At 40.4% G+C, this 16532-nt stretch overlaps 1 protein-coding gene across 3 annotated transcripts in view; it reads right to left on the bottom strand.

Moving 5' to 3' along the window:
* unc5cb (unc-5 netrin receptor Cb) overlaps positions 1-16532 on the bottom strand; it is a 124838-nt gene that overhangs the window by 19335 nt on the left and 88971 nt on the right. The window contains exons 5-9 of one of the 3 annotated variants that reach the window (XM_026173823.2): positions 10925-11105; positions 8091-8258; positions 7701-7865; positions 3754-3810; positions 446-637 (exon numbers count right to left, since the gene is read on the bottom strand). In XM_026173823.2, coding sequence (XP_026029608.1) covers positions 446-637; positions 3754-3810; positions 7701-7865; positions 8091-8258; positions 10925-11105 — 763 coding nt within the window. The remainder of the gene's footprint in view (positions 1-445; positions 638-3753; positions 3811-7700; positions 7866-8090; positions 8259-10924; positions 11106-16532) is intronic. The other 2 variants (XM_026173824.2, XM_026173825.2) reach the window with 2 other exon arrangements.

Raw genomic sequence — 16532 nt, 5'->3', positions numbered from 1 at the left:
CCGGGCAGCTTGCAGTGACTGATTTAACAATTAAATCTTCATGATATCAAAGAGCAAATGAAGATATTGTGAGACCATTTGCCCAAAAGCTGAAACTAACAGGATAATTATACTAGTGACAAAAGGAAATCCACTAATAATGGGCTCAAAAAGAACAAATGGAGGGCTATAGAATCCCATTCAAATGGCCTTTTCTTCAAATATCTTGCAACTGAAGGGATTTTTACTTGGAAAAAATGGTAACATTTTTAAGCCAGTGACACAGTTACGGATCTAAAAGTTCCTTGGATTAAAGGGGGCAACTCTAGGACAGCAAAGGTGCACTTACCTTTCACACAGAAGAAAGTTTAATCTATTTATGTACCGATTTGAGATGCAGTTACATTTTGATATATAGAAAAACCAACGCTCAAACACTCACACACGCCTCTCTCGTATAACTCACCTTTGCGAGCGGTCTTAATGCTGACCGGCTGGAACCCTCCGTTGAGGGCAGAGGAATCAATGATGTCAGAGCTGAAGTCCCGGTGGTTCTTCCTGTAGATGAAGAGTGCCACGACGACGGAGATAACCAGGCACATGATCACTGCTATCACAATACCCACATAAAGAGCTACATCATCAGTAGTGGGGGCCACTGGAGAAGGAGTTTGGGGACGAAAGACAAAAAACACAGACAGAAAAAAAAAAAAGTCTTTTAAGATCTCGTAATGCTTCCATTTATGACATAAAGCCTTTTTCTCTCAGTATGCAGGACTTGTGATGAAGTCATTATCAGCAGGGTAATATCCTGGTTTACGATTGAGCCGGATATTAATAACTATCTACTGAGAAATAAATGCACGAAGTATAGCTCCAGTCTTTTTTGATTAATGCTGACCTGCTGTGGGAAACACAGTTCATGAAAAAAACACGAGGCTCTCTTGATTGTTAAAACTGAGGCGAGATAATGATGCAGGCAACTTAGTTTGACACACATCATCTGGCCTTTTTTCACTGTTTGCTTGGAGATGTGCGACACACTAAAAGGCACGCCAACATCTGTTCACTATCTTGTATGCGAATGTTAAAAATGGCCTCAGAATTCTTGAAATAATACATACTGCACTGTGTCATGTGCAAGACCTTGATAAAATAACAATGTAATAACCATATAATAAAGTAAATGGTGACAAAAATTCATTTAAACAGCACAATTAATAAAGAAGGCTGTTCCACCGCGGTCCAGTGACACAAAGATTTCTGCTCAGAACCAAGATCAAAAGTTCTGAAGACAGAGATGTCGATGTTTTCATCTTCAAATTACCATGCTCTGTGCTGAAGTTCAGAGTCTGTCTCTGTTTTTGTTCTTACACACTGCAGATAAGATCTAGACATGGCTCACATTTCTCAAATTGTCTTTCATCTCCGTCTCCCTCCCAGAGACTTTCTGTCCACTATCCAGCTGGAGAAGCCTCAGTGATTAGTAGGCCTGGCATGGATATATGTGCCTTTTAGAAATACAGACTCAGACGGGCTCTCATTAAAGATCAAACCTTTTAATGGATGCCTACTGACAGTCTGAACTCTCTTTGGTGTTTGATAAGGAATGTCCTTCACTGTCACCAAGTTGACAAATGGGGGTGAAGCTCTTATGTGGAGGACACGAAATGTCAAAAAGGCATGTATGAGCATGTATGCACGTATTGTTCAACACATGCATGGACATTGCACAAGTGAAGTCATTGTCCAAAGAAAGACAAACGCCAAAGCAAATGCTTACAAACACACTCTTATCAACAGGAGAACAAAAAGGTGTTGTGATCGGGCAGACACAACAATTTTTGAGATGATGTGTGTGTTGAAATTGCACAATATCTGCACCAGTAGATGGCAGTGTCACCCATAAATCCATACAGGGCGCTTTGAAGACGTGCACGATGGCCGAGCATTTGTGTAAATTAGCCTCGTGTGTCTCAGGGATACAGAAGGCACTCAGTCTGTGTCTCTTGTGTTCTCGCGCACAAAGGAGGATAAAGGAGCAGAGCGAAAGGAAACCAAGAGCAGAGTGCTTTCGTGACAAGTGAAAGTCGCGCGTTGTGTCATTTTAATCACATACTTCCTTTCTGGCTTCATTTCCAGTAACTTATGGTTTGATTTTTATTCCATAAAAAGGATTTCAATGTAATTAAATAAGTCCACTATTCAACACTTATTTAAATCATATTACATTTAATTTCTTGATGAATCCCTATTGAATAATATTTAGAGTGACCTCCATTTCAATTAAAGATCATTTCTGTAATTTTTATTGAAAGACTACAATTTAAGTGGGGGAAAAGGGTATTAATATTGTAGTGCTCCCATAGATGTTTTCTGTGAGGAAGGACATGCATGTCCCAGCCATGACTTTTCAGCCTGGAGTGAGACATCGCATTAAAGATACATCCTCTAATCCTTCTTCTAGCACAGACACAAACAGAAAACAGAGCAGGGAGTCAGTGATGAAAGTTTGAAAATGTAATTTCACTGCGTTCCCTCTGCCAAGCTTCCCCGCAGTTATTTAACATATATCCCCTCAGTCGAATAATCTTCTATTCATGCTTTGATGATAAAGGCAGCAACCTGCTAAGTGTACGCATTAAAACGTATCACTTAGATTAATACATCGCTTTGAACATGAGCCATTGTTGGAAAGTACAAGAAATGAAACTGAAAGGGATTATTTGAACACTTCATTCTCAGCGAGGTTGCAAAAATTTACAAAGGGATGGGTGAGAGATGGAAAATAATGCCCCCACCCCCCAAAGAAAATCAGCATAGATGTGCAAATTCTTAACCATAGCACATACCAACAAATGGGCTCTTTGAAAAGGTCACATTTAAACTAACAACAACCCAAAAACAGACAGATTTACAAAGACCTTTAAAACCAAGAAGCAACAGTCTTACAGAGCCTCGCCCCTCACTCCGACCAGAACATTGAGTCAGCCCTAAATTATACATGAAGAGACAAAAATCTTAAAGCAGCCGAAATCCACAGAAGAACTGTGCAAGAACAACCTACAAAAATTCTTCTAGCTGAGAATTTTGAAATATATATATATATATATATATGATATGCACACACACATACTGAGGATATTTCTATGAGAACTGGTGATATTTTAAAGCAAATGGAGGTCACAGCAAATATTATTTTGAGTTTATGCTCTTGCCTGGTAACTGATCAATAAACAATGTTCATTTCCGAAAGCTTTACTATCTGGTAGGTTAAAATGTCTGCTTGACACAGTGCATGAGCTGCTGGTGAGGCAAAGTTCGGCAGGGTAAAGAGCAGGGTCAGCTCTTACTTCGAGAATAGTAGCGTGGCTGTAAACAAGCAGCCTGCTAGCACAGACACATTACGAGGAAAGGGTTAGGGCGATCAAAACGGATCATATCCTGAGGTGGTTATGAAGTAAAAAACAGAAGAGCAACAATAACTCGCTGGTGGACACAGAAGAACATTCGCAAACATTGTTTTTCATTTTACTTATGGACACGTTGTTGTGTTTTGTTTTATGCTTTTAGTGCAAAATGGCTATTTCTGAAATGTTGCTTTTTGCTAAAAAGGAAAATCTGTATGTAAGACTGCAAATTCAGGTCGTGCACATTAAAGCATTAAAGATGCCTTAAAAAAACAAAAAAAACAAAGGCAGACGTGACAAGAATGCAGAAATAATGAAAAAAGAACGAAATGGGGGGAAAAAACAAAACAAAACAATAACTCACATGAATTTCCAATATCACTCTTGTCTTTTGCCTCAGAGGACTTCTGATATAAGGAACCTTGAAGAGAGAAGCGGATATGGATAGTAGAGCGAGAGGTATGGAGAAGGGGAGGGAAGAGAGAAAGATGGGGGTGGGGGGGAGGAGAGGGATGATGAAAATCAAATTTCCAACAGAAAAACAAACTCAACAAATGAGACAGCAACAAACTCATGAGTAGGAGTGATGGCACGGGGAAGCGATCTTTCTTGATTTGGCCCCTCCTCTCTATATCTGTGTATGGAGATGGATGAGGAGAGCAGGGGAAACATGGAGGTTCTGTAAGAGAGTGGCGCGATCCATCAACTGGGCTTAGTGCCTTAGCAGCAGCAGGACTGATGCTGGCAGGTGAGGGGGATGGTGGGGCTGATAAAGTGTGGGCTCCAGCCGAGTCGGCAGAACCTACAGCCTTTCATCTGTCACTGGAAGGTGGATGGAGAGGGTAGTGCGCGAGATAAAAGGAATGATTATGTTAGGGAAGCAGGAAGTGGAAAAGGGCTGAAGGACAGTGATGTGGAAAGTTGAAGACATGCGATTGAGAGATTAGAAAAATCTTCAGCTAAGATAGGTTGTTTTTTTTATGTGTGTATGTGTGTGTGTGTGTGTTTTTTGGCCCAAACTGGGGTCTTGGTTGTTTTTTGTTGTGGCCAGGTTTTTTACTGAAATGAAGTGCAAAGCAGGCTAGAAAGACAGAGCCAGGAATAGTGCACAAGCACACATAATATTCAGTCTCCCTGGGACATCCATAAACAACTATACAAACAATGAAGTCCTTATTGGAAAAGGGAGAGAGCCACAGGCAGACAAGTGGACTGACAGGAAAATCAATGGCCTGATAGATGGGATTGGTGTGTACATGTAATCAGGCAACCGGGATGCCGGGACGGAGCAGGGGGAGGTCAGCTGTTGCATTCAGTCTAACTGATGGCCCATTTGAACCCATCCTGTGGAGTTTCTATTCAGCCCAACCGAGTCTACAGCACAGCCGACATAAAGGCATGCTTCAGTGGGTGGGCTCATAAGGAAACGTCAGATCGCCGAAGTTTATTCTTTATTGGCAACACAGAGCTGGGAGAGGAAGAGGGAAGCATAGTACAGGAAATCATTGTCTGTGTTTTAACAATTACTCCTTTGAATGTGACAGATTTCCAATCTCTGGGAAATACACTGTCATTTGGGGAAGAGAAAGTCATTTGTCACGTTATTTAAAGGCTCCTTACTCTTCTATGTTTAATGAAATTGCTAATTACATGACAAATAATATTTATTGACATTTTAACTAATCTTTGAAACCGCATATAAAACACAGAGGATATAACTTTATGGTGTTTGGAGGCTGAACTGAAACTTAAGAGTCTGAACTGAAGCTTAGGAGTCACGGCTGTCCTGCCTCTGGTGTTCGATAGCAATGAAGCGTGTCCCCTTGCTGGAGTTGGTGTTCCCCTCTCTCTAGATCAATATGTCAGAGAAAATGTCGTGTCAGAGAGCAGGGTTACCAAAGGCTTGAAAAACAACATCAGTATCAAGAGCTGCAGACCACAGGGGGAGTGCAAAAAAGAGATTTAGACAGGTCAGGCTAAGTGAACAGTGAAAACTCTACATGTGTAAGAGTTGGGAACTTCTCTCTAAACACGCAGAGTGCAACCTTTCTAGATCAATTTAAAGACACATAACTTTGTTAAATCCAACCCCTCCCACCCAGAAAACTCCCTGACAGTCTAAATGTGATAAACAAGCTGCAAAGTTAATTATAACAACTCTTTTTGATGCGAGTCAGTTGTATTTCTGCAGGAGGCAGTGATGGAGCTGAGCACCACGTTCTATTTCAAGGTCTGGTCTATCAAATTCCTTCGGTGGATTTTGGTGATGGACTGCAATTGAAATGATTTAAATAAATTCAAACAACAGAAAATAAGATCAAGCTGCAATGGAATCCACAGACACGTGTTTGCTCAGATCACGGCCCTGCACTAGAGGGAGCAGACCAGCGGTCCAAGGTGAGTTCAGATTGCACACAACTTCCATTCCCAATCATATTTGCCATAACATGAGCTTTCAGATAATGGGCCGTTCTCCTAAATGCTTGTGGAAATGGTCATTAGCATTGACATAAGTGGCTTCACCCTTTTAGCTTCCCCAAAAAAAAGAAAAGAAAGAAAATCAATCTCTGAAATGATCCTAAATCTATATCATTATGGCTTTATATTCTCTGAAAACTAGCCATCAATCTACCAAGAACTAATGCTTTTGGTGTAGGCTGAGTTGCAAAGGGTGTACAGAAGGGCAGGGAAGTGTGGGGTGAACATATGTTGTGTTGCAGAGGGAAATAAAACAAGACGAAGAGAGACAAATAACAGCACATCTGTCACGGCCTTCTTATTGATTTTTTTTCTCTCTCTCTCTCGTGCTTCTATATGCCGTTTACATATGTGCTCCCTCTCGTAATGAGCTAATGCAACCTCTCTCTGATGTTAAAACGTTTCCTGAACACCGTCCTTAGCACATATAGAACATGCGTGTGACGGCAGGCATCTACTTCAGAGGCATACAGATCCACCAGCCATCTGCATCTGAAGATGTAACCTACGCTACACCACATCAACAGGTAGCAGTTTACAACCTTATGGTGCAGCAAAAACTCAGATCTGCTGCACACAGCAGTCGCTAGCTGTCTCAAATTTTATACATCTAGCAGCTGAGCTGCTGTTATATTATTAGTGTCACATCACCATCTGTAATAGGTTATACACACGACAGAGGCATTTGTGACAGCGATTGGGTCCTACACCTACAGAGATGTTTATTAAATAGGAATTTTATGCAACTAGACACAGAGTTTAATTCACTTACTCTGCGATGCTCTCTCCCTTTCACAGACTCTCTCTTTTTATTAAAGGCACAGAATCACTACTAGCACTTTTGGTTTAGTTTTGATGTTTTAGGATGTAGGTGTTTCACCCTGTAACAACATAATACTGCGGCACGCATGCAAACACATACACACAAATGTGCATCAAAGCAACTGCGGCTCGATTCTAATCTGTGAATGTGTTATAAGGCAGAGGAAGCAGGATTGTTGGCTTCACTGGAGTGCGTGGCTGTTTTTAACTTCACTGGAACAAAGAGGAGAAGAAAACAATTCTCTGCCTGCAGAAAAATATCTGGCTGCACCACAAACTGGCTTTAGTTTGCTACTTGAAAGACAAAGTAAAAGCAAAGAAAAAAAATGCTGGTGCATCTGGATGTCTTTTGTGTTTTTTTTTTAAGTTATTGTAATACCAAATGATATGTATTTGTTCACTTTACAGTGAACATAAAGGCCAGCTCGGAAAAGAGGGCGAGTCCAAACACGTGCTACTTTGTGGCCTTGTGTTTCCTATCGTTGGACGCAGGAATCCAGAGTTTTTCAGTAAAGGTAGTAATCAAAGCAGTTTAGTCGTTGTGCCCCCTCCCCTTTGTGTAATTAGTGCATAATGACTTATTATTTTCAAATATACCTCCCAAATTCTTAGCTTATGACAAGGATAATTAGTTAGATTGCTTCCTCTTGCGGCCAAGTACTTTTTTTTTTTAAACGTGTACTTATGCTTGCAATAGAACTGACACAGGAAGATGTGTGGTGGTTTTTGATTTTATGTTGCTTTGATCAAAAACGCTTTTGTCTGTTGTGTACATAAAAATAAAGAGAAACAGATCAAGTGCAGAGGACAGAGAGGCGTTTCGGCTTGTCTTATTGTTTATGTATGAGCGAAGTGAAACAGACTGGGTGAGGACAGGGTGAGCGTGTTATGTGAGGATGTGAAACACAGCGCGCAGTGATGAAAGAGCACAGTGAAAGTCCCGGTCAAAGGGTGAAGAGATTTCTTTTGTTGGCAGGTCAGACAGTCGCAGAGGATTAATCGGGTACTCACTCTGCATGCACAGCCCATCGGTGCAGTTCTTAGACTGGAGCACCATGCCCTCACAGTCCTTTCCCCCGTTTTTGGGTGCTGGGTCGCTGCATTCTCTCCTCCTCCAGTGGGTGCACTCTGTCCCACAGGTGGACCACTTACTCCACTCTGTCCACAGGCCATCCACTATCACATAACAGACAGGACAGATGAGGGTCGAGCGAACGAGATGACAAATGAGAAGATGAAGATGAATTTAGCGCGCGAGCAGGTGGAGTGGGTGCGGTGGACGCACGAACTGGGCGGAATTTGTGCAAACGTACAGAGTCGCATCAAATTGAATGCATTTCGTTTATGTGCACCTGAACTCAACACGCCCACGTACACATGGGCGTGTTATCATTTTAATACCTGGGCAGAGAGGATTACACGGTAGCTTCTGGATGCCTTGCCCTTCACAGATGGCACCGCCATTGAGTGGCGCTGGGTTAGTACAGCTCCGTGTGCGTTTCTGGTAACCACGGCCACAGCGGCTGTTACACACTGACCACTCTGTCCATGTCGACCATCCACCATTCACTGGAAACACACGGTGGTAAAACATGTTAAGTATAACTTGATTATGGTCTGTGAAACTGTTAAATTGAATAATAAAATAAAACACAAATGTGTGTGAATTAGAGTGAAAGAACTAAACCCATGAAATTAAAAACTCTGCATGTTTGTTTTCAGTGACCAGCTCATTAATTTGACTGTCTAAGAAAGCCCAGCTCAGAGGTTCAAGTGATTTGCCTACTATATAATGTACCAATATTGTTCATTTTGTTTTGCATTTTGACCTTAAACTATCGGGCAATTACTTTGCACTGCAGACAGACAGTAAATTCTGGTCAGACTGCTGCATTTTCCATTCACTGATTCCCTCTAATGCCTCTCTTCCCTCTCTCATCCATCTCTGTCAGCGACTAAATCCAGCGCGGAGTGACATCAGGGCTTGTGGCTGAGAACAAGTCTGTGGCATTTCAGATGGTGGAACCAGGCCCCTTGGAGTCTCAGACCTTCAAATGTGACATGCTTATGAGTGAAGCCCAAAATATTGGACTCTGGGGGAAGACCCACATTTATTTACTGTCTGCTTTGTCTCCTCCATGAATAAAGGCTCTATCTTCTGTCTTTCGCGCCTCTTTTCTTCTTCTCTCCCTGCCATTTTCTTCTTATCAACTTACTGTTTCTAGTATCTTTGTCTGGGATTTTGCTGGAAACCTCTGGGATATAAACATGCTCCCTTTCCTTCTAATTTATATATCACTAGTATTAGGCATAGCCCTTATTCTCTAGGTTTTCTCACACTTCTTTGCAGGGAAATGTGTATACTTTCATGTACAGTAATATTGTACAATAGCACTGTCAACTTATGCTTCCCCTTTCCAAAAGAGACTTATTTCCAAAACAGCTGAACGACTGTGTAAAATGCAAAAGATTTGCAAAACTATTTTTGTTTCACATTGAACCAAATGTTTCCAACAGGTCTGAACCAAAGGCAGGCCAGTTTAGCACCTGGACTACAGACTTACTACAGACCCATATCCAAAACATGTACATACTGTTTAGCATCAACAATGCAGGTCACATATACCATGTGCACTAATGTTCCCCCCATACCATTTCTGATACTGATACTCTTAAGCTGTGCACCGGCCACAAGACCACCATCCTTCTCACCTTCAGCTCATCGCCCACAGGATGAGGCAGAGAGAAATCTGCAGCGTTTCTGGATCTTATTTTTATACCATTTGTTTTTATTTGCAGAGGTTTTCAGAAGTGTTTCTGAACTCAAGCTGTGTTTTCCACTTTTCCACTACAGAATCATATCTGGTGCCACATGAGCAGCCAAAGGACACAGCCATTCGATAACAATTTGCAGACTTTACCCTGGTGTGCTGAGATTTATCCAAATTCTCTGAATCCTTTAATGATATTACAGTATATACAACAAATGATACAATCCCCAAACTGAAACACTGCAGATTAACTGAACAGATTGTAAGAGGTTACTCCAGGGGGTCCTGATTCTCTTTTTAGCAGCATTAAACAACTGTTTTTTGTTGGCCTATCCGATATTTTGACATGTTCAGCTTTTTCTTTTAGATGAATATAGTGTTTAACTGATTTATAGGTCAGTGCAATCTCTTTCACACTTAAGACAGAGTCCCAGCCTTTTTAGGAAATCAGGGTATACACGAATGCTTGTGTAGTCCTCTTTGGAAAGGAAAAGGACAGGCTGACATCAAAGTGCTTTTTTGACACTTGGCTCTAATATACTCTGCTAGTAACATGAAATTCTTGAGGAGACACTTGTCTCACTGCCTTCCTATTATAATACTAACCATGCAGTAAGTCCAGGGAAGAGATAAGGGAACAGGATGAGAAAATTCTGGCTTTGAAGCTAAACTCTGATAATGGTATCAGACATCTGGTCACCTTTATGGTATGTGCACTATATGCACATCTGTATTTATACGCCACCTTCATTTAGAAATATGCATTACACTGTTCGTGCAAAGTGAATAAAATCTGTAAGCACTTCTGCACCTGAAAGAGGGCAGTTGTTTTATTATTCCCTTTTAGAGTTAAATTGGCAAAGCCATGAAAAGTTCTATCAAGCACAGGATGAACTCTGCTGGCCTCAGTTAAATGAGCTATCAAGCCAGTAGTCATTTCTACAGAAAAAAAGAACAATGTCTGAGGTTCAAAGGAACATTTGCTTCACGTGTCATTTGTTCTGTCTTAAGTAGCCTCCAGCAGCTGTTGAAGTTTAACGTCAGAACCGTGCTGTGCAATAACAGTCATGTTAGCTGATGTTAGAGAGACAGTGCGCGAGGCTGCGTGAAACCACAGCAGGGGTCTCTTTAAGTACAGCTCAGCCACATCAGCACCTCTGCAGATCAAAAAAGAGAAAAAAAACAAATCTTCCATTCCTTGCACACCTTCTGGCAGGAACAAAATGAGTGAATGTTACACGCTGCATGAGAGAGAGAGGGGGAGATTTAAAGTATGCAGAGTGACTTTGAAATTTGTTTTTACTTTGAGCCGAGCTGAACTTCATAAAGGAAGTTTCCTCAACACCGGTGTCTCACTTTACTAATCAGCCGTGTGGTTGGTAAGAACAATGAGCTGGTCAGACACATGTAAACTACTTTGAATCGAATTGTATTAACGTGTAGAAAGGTAAGACTGTAGGTTACCATAGACAATAACTGTGGCAGTTGTGCTGCGTCTTTTCGCCACAATGTTCTTTGCCACACAGGTGTAGTTGGCCGTGTCAGAGAGGCGAGCCTGTTTAATAATGAGGTTGTGGTCGATGGTGATGTAGAAGTTTCTGTCGTCTGCAGGGTCGATAACCTCCTCGTTCTTAAGCCACTCCACCTACAAAAAAACCAAACAAAGGAAATCAGGAATGTGAAAGTGAGAAAGAAAACTGCGAGCTTGGAGGCAACAGAAATGCATTTTTTTTTTAAAAAAAAAAAGGAGGATGTGAAAGGAGATATAAGACAGTTTGACCTCATTAAATTGTACCAAAAATCAAAGTGAAGTGTTTAAACAGTGATGGTTTTTGTGTAGTTTCTGTCTAACCTCTCAAATAACTGTGAGTGCCAGGATTACTATGTTTACTCTGAGGTCCTGCTACAAAAAGTCAATAGCTATCATGCTCTTTTTATTCTCCCCCTAGAACAAAGCTTAAAGCTGTCAGACAACAGAGACAAGAAAACTCTCCAGAATTCCTCAGGCTGAGAAGCTCTCTGACCTTTTCTTTTGAGTTTCATTTTTCCAAATGAAACTGATATTGCACTCCAGGCACTATCGCGGAACAGAAGATCATTTGGAGGCTTTATTTGCTGTAATTCACCGAGATCCCTTTTCTCTCTTCAAGAAGAGAGAAAAGAAAAACATGTGCCGCCTCACAGTCCGCAGCCAGTTTGATTCAAAATATTTCCTGGTTCTCTGGTTTTCTTCAAAGAAACTGTCCAGTGATGAAGAGGCCTGGCAAACAGCTAACTTCCTGTGCATTGTGATAGCCCATGAGTAACAGGGCCTGATAAGAGATAAGACACCAAGGAGGACTACAGAGAAAGATAAGCAGGATGTTTATAAAGGGGCTTTCTCATGAGAGATAGAATATCGCAAAAAGTAGGGCAATAACCTGATATGAGACTGGCCAAGACAAAACAGTCACTGTTGTTTTTGAATTTCTTAGGCAACAACACAGAAACAGCATTTTGTGCTGTGAAAACGTAGAATACACTGGCCATTGTTGTAAGACCGGCATTGTTAGGAGTTTCTCAAAAGAGAATACAGACCCACTATGACATGCACTGGGATATCAGCATCACCGGCATCGCACCTCAGCAAGACTACCTGCTCTTTCTTTTTCTAGTTTTTGCTATGTAAAGTTTATCTTATCTTAAAATACAGACTTTAAATACTTCCTTTCACAGTTAATTCTCAGTAAACAACTCCCAAATTGTTGCATACAACACATCAACAGGCACTTATCCCCATCACACACTTACATCAGAAAAAAGACGGGGTTTAAAACACAATATCAACTGAGCATTTCAGTGAACCACTGTAAGCTTAATGTATATTCACTGTTCATTTGGTGCTTATGAATTTCTTCCTCTATAAACACGTATCAGTCGAATCAATCTCACAGAGCCACGAGGGACGCAGTTCCATCACTTGCCGTCTATTAAATATAACTAAACATTTCTCTCCCTTGAGAACAAAGTGCAGCATGACAGACTGTATATTGCAATATATAGGAGATAGATCATTCACAGATACATCATTATTTAAAAAATAATAATTTCTGCAAGGAACTCATGCAAAAAGAAATGTTTTATGTTAACCTAGTTCATTAGACTTCTGTCTAGATCATTAATAAAAACAGAGTTTACATATACATATACACACGCACGCACACACACACACACACACACACTTATCCAGCAGGGTAACACATCATGTCATTCAGATCCATTCATGTGTTCACTCTATTCAAATGTCCTTTACAATCACCAGATCTCAATCCAATAGATCACCTTTGCAATGTGGTAGAACAGCAGATTTACATCATGGATGTACAGCTGCTGAATCTGCAGGAACTGTGCAAGAATTAGGACAGATTGAGGGTAAAAAGGGGTCCAATCTGGTACTAGCAAGGTGTACCTAATCAAGTGGCTGGTGAGTGTTTATAGTTAGTTGTTTCCTGCTATTGAGCTGTCTTCTTTAAATTATTTTGACAGCAGCTCAGGTGTCAGTCAGACATCTTCTACAAAGTTTCTCTTATTTTATACCGACACAACTAAGTCACATATGCTGTGTACATTACCACGATTTCACTACAAAGAAGGCAATAACAAACTGTAACTGTAAAAATATAACAAGAAGGTTTATATTCTATACATATGTATAGAATTCTACGTATATTTATATATGTAGAACTGACTAATTTAAGTGCAGGCATCAGGAGAGTTACTGAGTACGGGTCCCATACATTTTCTGTACATGTGTGTGTCACCCTCAGTCTTTAATAATGAATAAAACATTTCGAGCACTACCAGAAAGAAGGACCCCTATGTTCAGAGAACAAAGATTTGACAGTGATCTGATTGCCACTTTTTGTCTTTTGTTCCCACACACAAGCAATACCAAAAGCAAACAATCTAATGATGCAAACAGGAGAAACAATGGCTGTTTTTTTTTTTTCGTTGTTGTTGTTGTTTTTGACATAAATATTTTCTCTTTTGGTGCCTGCATCAGTGTGTGTTGGGCACAGGGAATTAAAAAGTGAAAGGTCTCTTCTTAGAATAGAGATTGACAGTTGATACAAAGAGGTGGTTATCCAATTTTGCACCAATCACAGAGGCTGCCTCTTCAAATTTGCTGTGTTCAGATGTCAAGAGCACTTTTATATGAGAAGGTAATTAAAAATTGAACAAAAGCGCTTTTCAGTGCAGATGGAGGGGTGGGAGGGAGACAGAGTGACAAGAAATATAAAGTGGTAGAAACTCATGTCAAAAGGGGGAAACGTGTGAGAGAGCTAAACTGAGCAATGGTTCACCGATTATTTTGTACTGACTATATTTAGGACTCATTTATAAAAGGTTGTTTGGCTACAGGGCTGTGACTGATGGTTTCTTTGTCAGGCAACTGATAATGCTCCGGACATTCGAAACGATCACAAAAGTTTTAGACTTGGCTGAAAATGCATGTTTAATGTTGTTGGTTTTTTGGGGTTTTTTTTATTGAGGTTTGCTGCTGACAGGTAGCTTAAGCAGGTTTTATTATCAAACTTCTTAAAAGTAAAAGCAGCAAATTTGCACATTTAAAGGATGAAACCATTATTTTTTGGCATGTTCCTTCATGTGATAGGGTTTCTTTGTACAATATCACATATGCTCCGTTAATTTGAAACGTACTTTGAACAGGTAAAGCTACATGTTGCAGAAGAAGATTAGGGCCACTGAAATTCATACACACACACAGTCACACACACACACACACACACACACATAAATTTTGTAAAATTCAAAGTGCAACATGCAAGCATCAAAAACTGTAATATTGTGTATGTATATGTATAGTGTGTATTGTGTAATATTGTGTGTAAGTTGTATATGTCGTGAAAGAATACTTTTAGCATGACCTGTGCTTTTTCAGGTGGAAGTGTTTTTACAGACTCTTCTTTGCAGACTGTCTGTTTATGCATATGTGGTGTAATAAGTGTGGCGTATCAGGTGACCCTGAATCCTTCCTCAGTTATGTTACAATAGGCGTAGGCTGCTGGGGGCTTCTCATCATGCACTGGGTGTTTCTCCTTCACTCACCTTTTTTCACTTACTATGTGTTTGTTTATATGTATATCATTAGTTATTATTAATCTCTGGCTCAGCTCAACAGTGCATCTTTTGTCCTGTGTCCCTCTTTTCCTTCCCACTGGTGACAAGTTCTTGCTCATAGGGTGTCATCTGATTGTTGGAGATTTCTCTGTATCATTATAGGTTCTTTACCTTACAATAATACAGTGCCTTGAGGCAACTACTGTTGTGAATTGGCGTTATATAGATAAACCTGAACTGAACAGAATCCCAATCACAGCACGGCATACTTCTGTATGATCTAATCTAGTACCAGTCTTTAAAGGAACTAAGCTACACAGTCTGCATACTAATTGCATATGTGCAGAAAACTTCATGTCACATTGAACTTGTTCAGGTTTCTTTCATGCCAACAGATTCAAAAGACATAAACACAGATACACAAAGTTATACACACACATCCAAATGCTCACGCTCACAGCTCGTTAGCGTCTGATTGGCAGTAAAACATCCGGAGAGGTAATTGGCACATTTCTTGTCATTAACGAAAGGAAATTGCCACATGTCAGCTGCCATAAAGAAAAAGCCTGTCTGGCTGAAGACAGCCAAGTGACACACAGTGAGAGAGTGAGCGAGAGAGGGAAAGTGAGTGTAGGGTGGGCACGTAGAACTAGGAATGGAGGGGGACAGGTAAATGAGAGATGGTAAGACAAAGAGGAGAAAGACAGATGAGTGAGAAGGAGAGCAGGTGCACATCCAGGAGGGCAGTCACTAGTGTTCCAAAATATATCTAATACATCATCACCGAGAGGCAAGGACGGACAAGAAAGAAGAAAGATGGACGATTGGGGGGAAAATGTTACAAACAAGTGACTTTGGCTTGAAGAAAGGAAGATTTAAGATGAACGAGAAGGGACAAAGTCTAAAGCATGAGGTTAACAAAGAAAAATCACATTGATATTCACAGATCAACATACTGAATTGTATTTACACAAATAATACGGATCGATTAAGAAAATTAAAGACATTGAAGCCAATAAAAGTCCATTGACTTCTTGTGCACGGACTAGACTAAATTATTTCAGAGGTGGGATCATCTGAAGTTTGCAAATCTCGTGCAAATATAAAATGCTGGGTTATTCCACTGGAAAGACAAATTTGTTCAAGAAATGTAGCTTGTAGAAATTTGCATGGAACAAATGAAATGGTGAATTGGTCAGTTTTTGATTAATTTAATGTATTTTTTAGCCTTTACTTAAGACAGATAGAGGAGAGAAGACGGTACAGCAGGCCAAAGGCATGCAGTAAATGGCCTTGGAGCAGATTTGAACCAAGGCCTCAGCAACTGCTTTAAAGTACATGGGTTACCTGTTCAATCAGATGAATTATACCAGAACCCTTTAGTTCATTTTTAAATGAAAATCGCAGAAAACGTATTTATAAACCACACCGTGATAATGTCACATGAAGATGCAAACACAAAAAGCTAGGTTTGTATACTAACGTTTGTTCCCATTATTACTGAAAAATAAAGAGTTCATGGAAGGTTTTTTACGCAATAAGTTGTTTGGGGCAGAGTATTAGACATTGAGAACCAAAAGTTTGTTGCACTGGTAAACACTGGAGGATGAGCTCATGCTGAGCTGCTCTTGGTATCAAAGCATGCAAATGTTTGAGAAGTTTCGTGAACCACAGTGCCACCTTATGGCATTAAGAAAGTGCAGTCAGTGGTAGTGGGGCATGGCAGAGCACATGGTGTGACTAGCTTGTTCTGCTATGGATGATGGGTTTATGTTGTTGCCTTGGAAACTGTCCGTGAGTATTCTCAGTTATTGTGTTTTAAATGTTGGTACAATGACATTTTAAGTTTGGTCAAATTTAACTGAAGCCAAATAACTGATTTTGGTATGGAGTGACTCTATATCCTTTTGCATTCCTGTCAGTGTTAGGGCTTTACACAAAGTGGAGTCAC

This window comes from Astatotilapia calliptera, chromosome 7 (genome assembly GCF_964374335.1).
Source record: "Astatotilapia calliptera chromosome 7, fAstCal68.1, whole genome shotgun sequence".
NCBI lineage: Eukaryota > Metazoa > Chordata > Actinopteri > Cichliformes > Cichlidae > Astatotilapia > Astatotilapia calliptera.
Note: the sequence above shows the minus strand (reverse complement) of the source record. Positions and strands in the feature narration are given on the sequence as shown.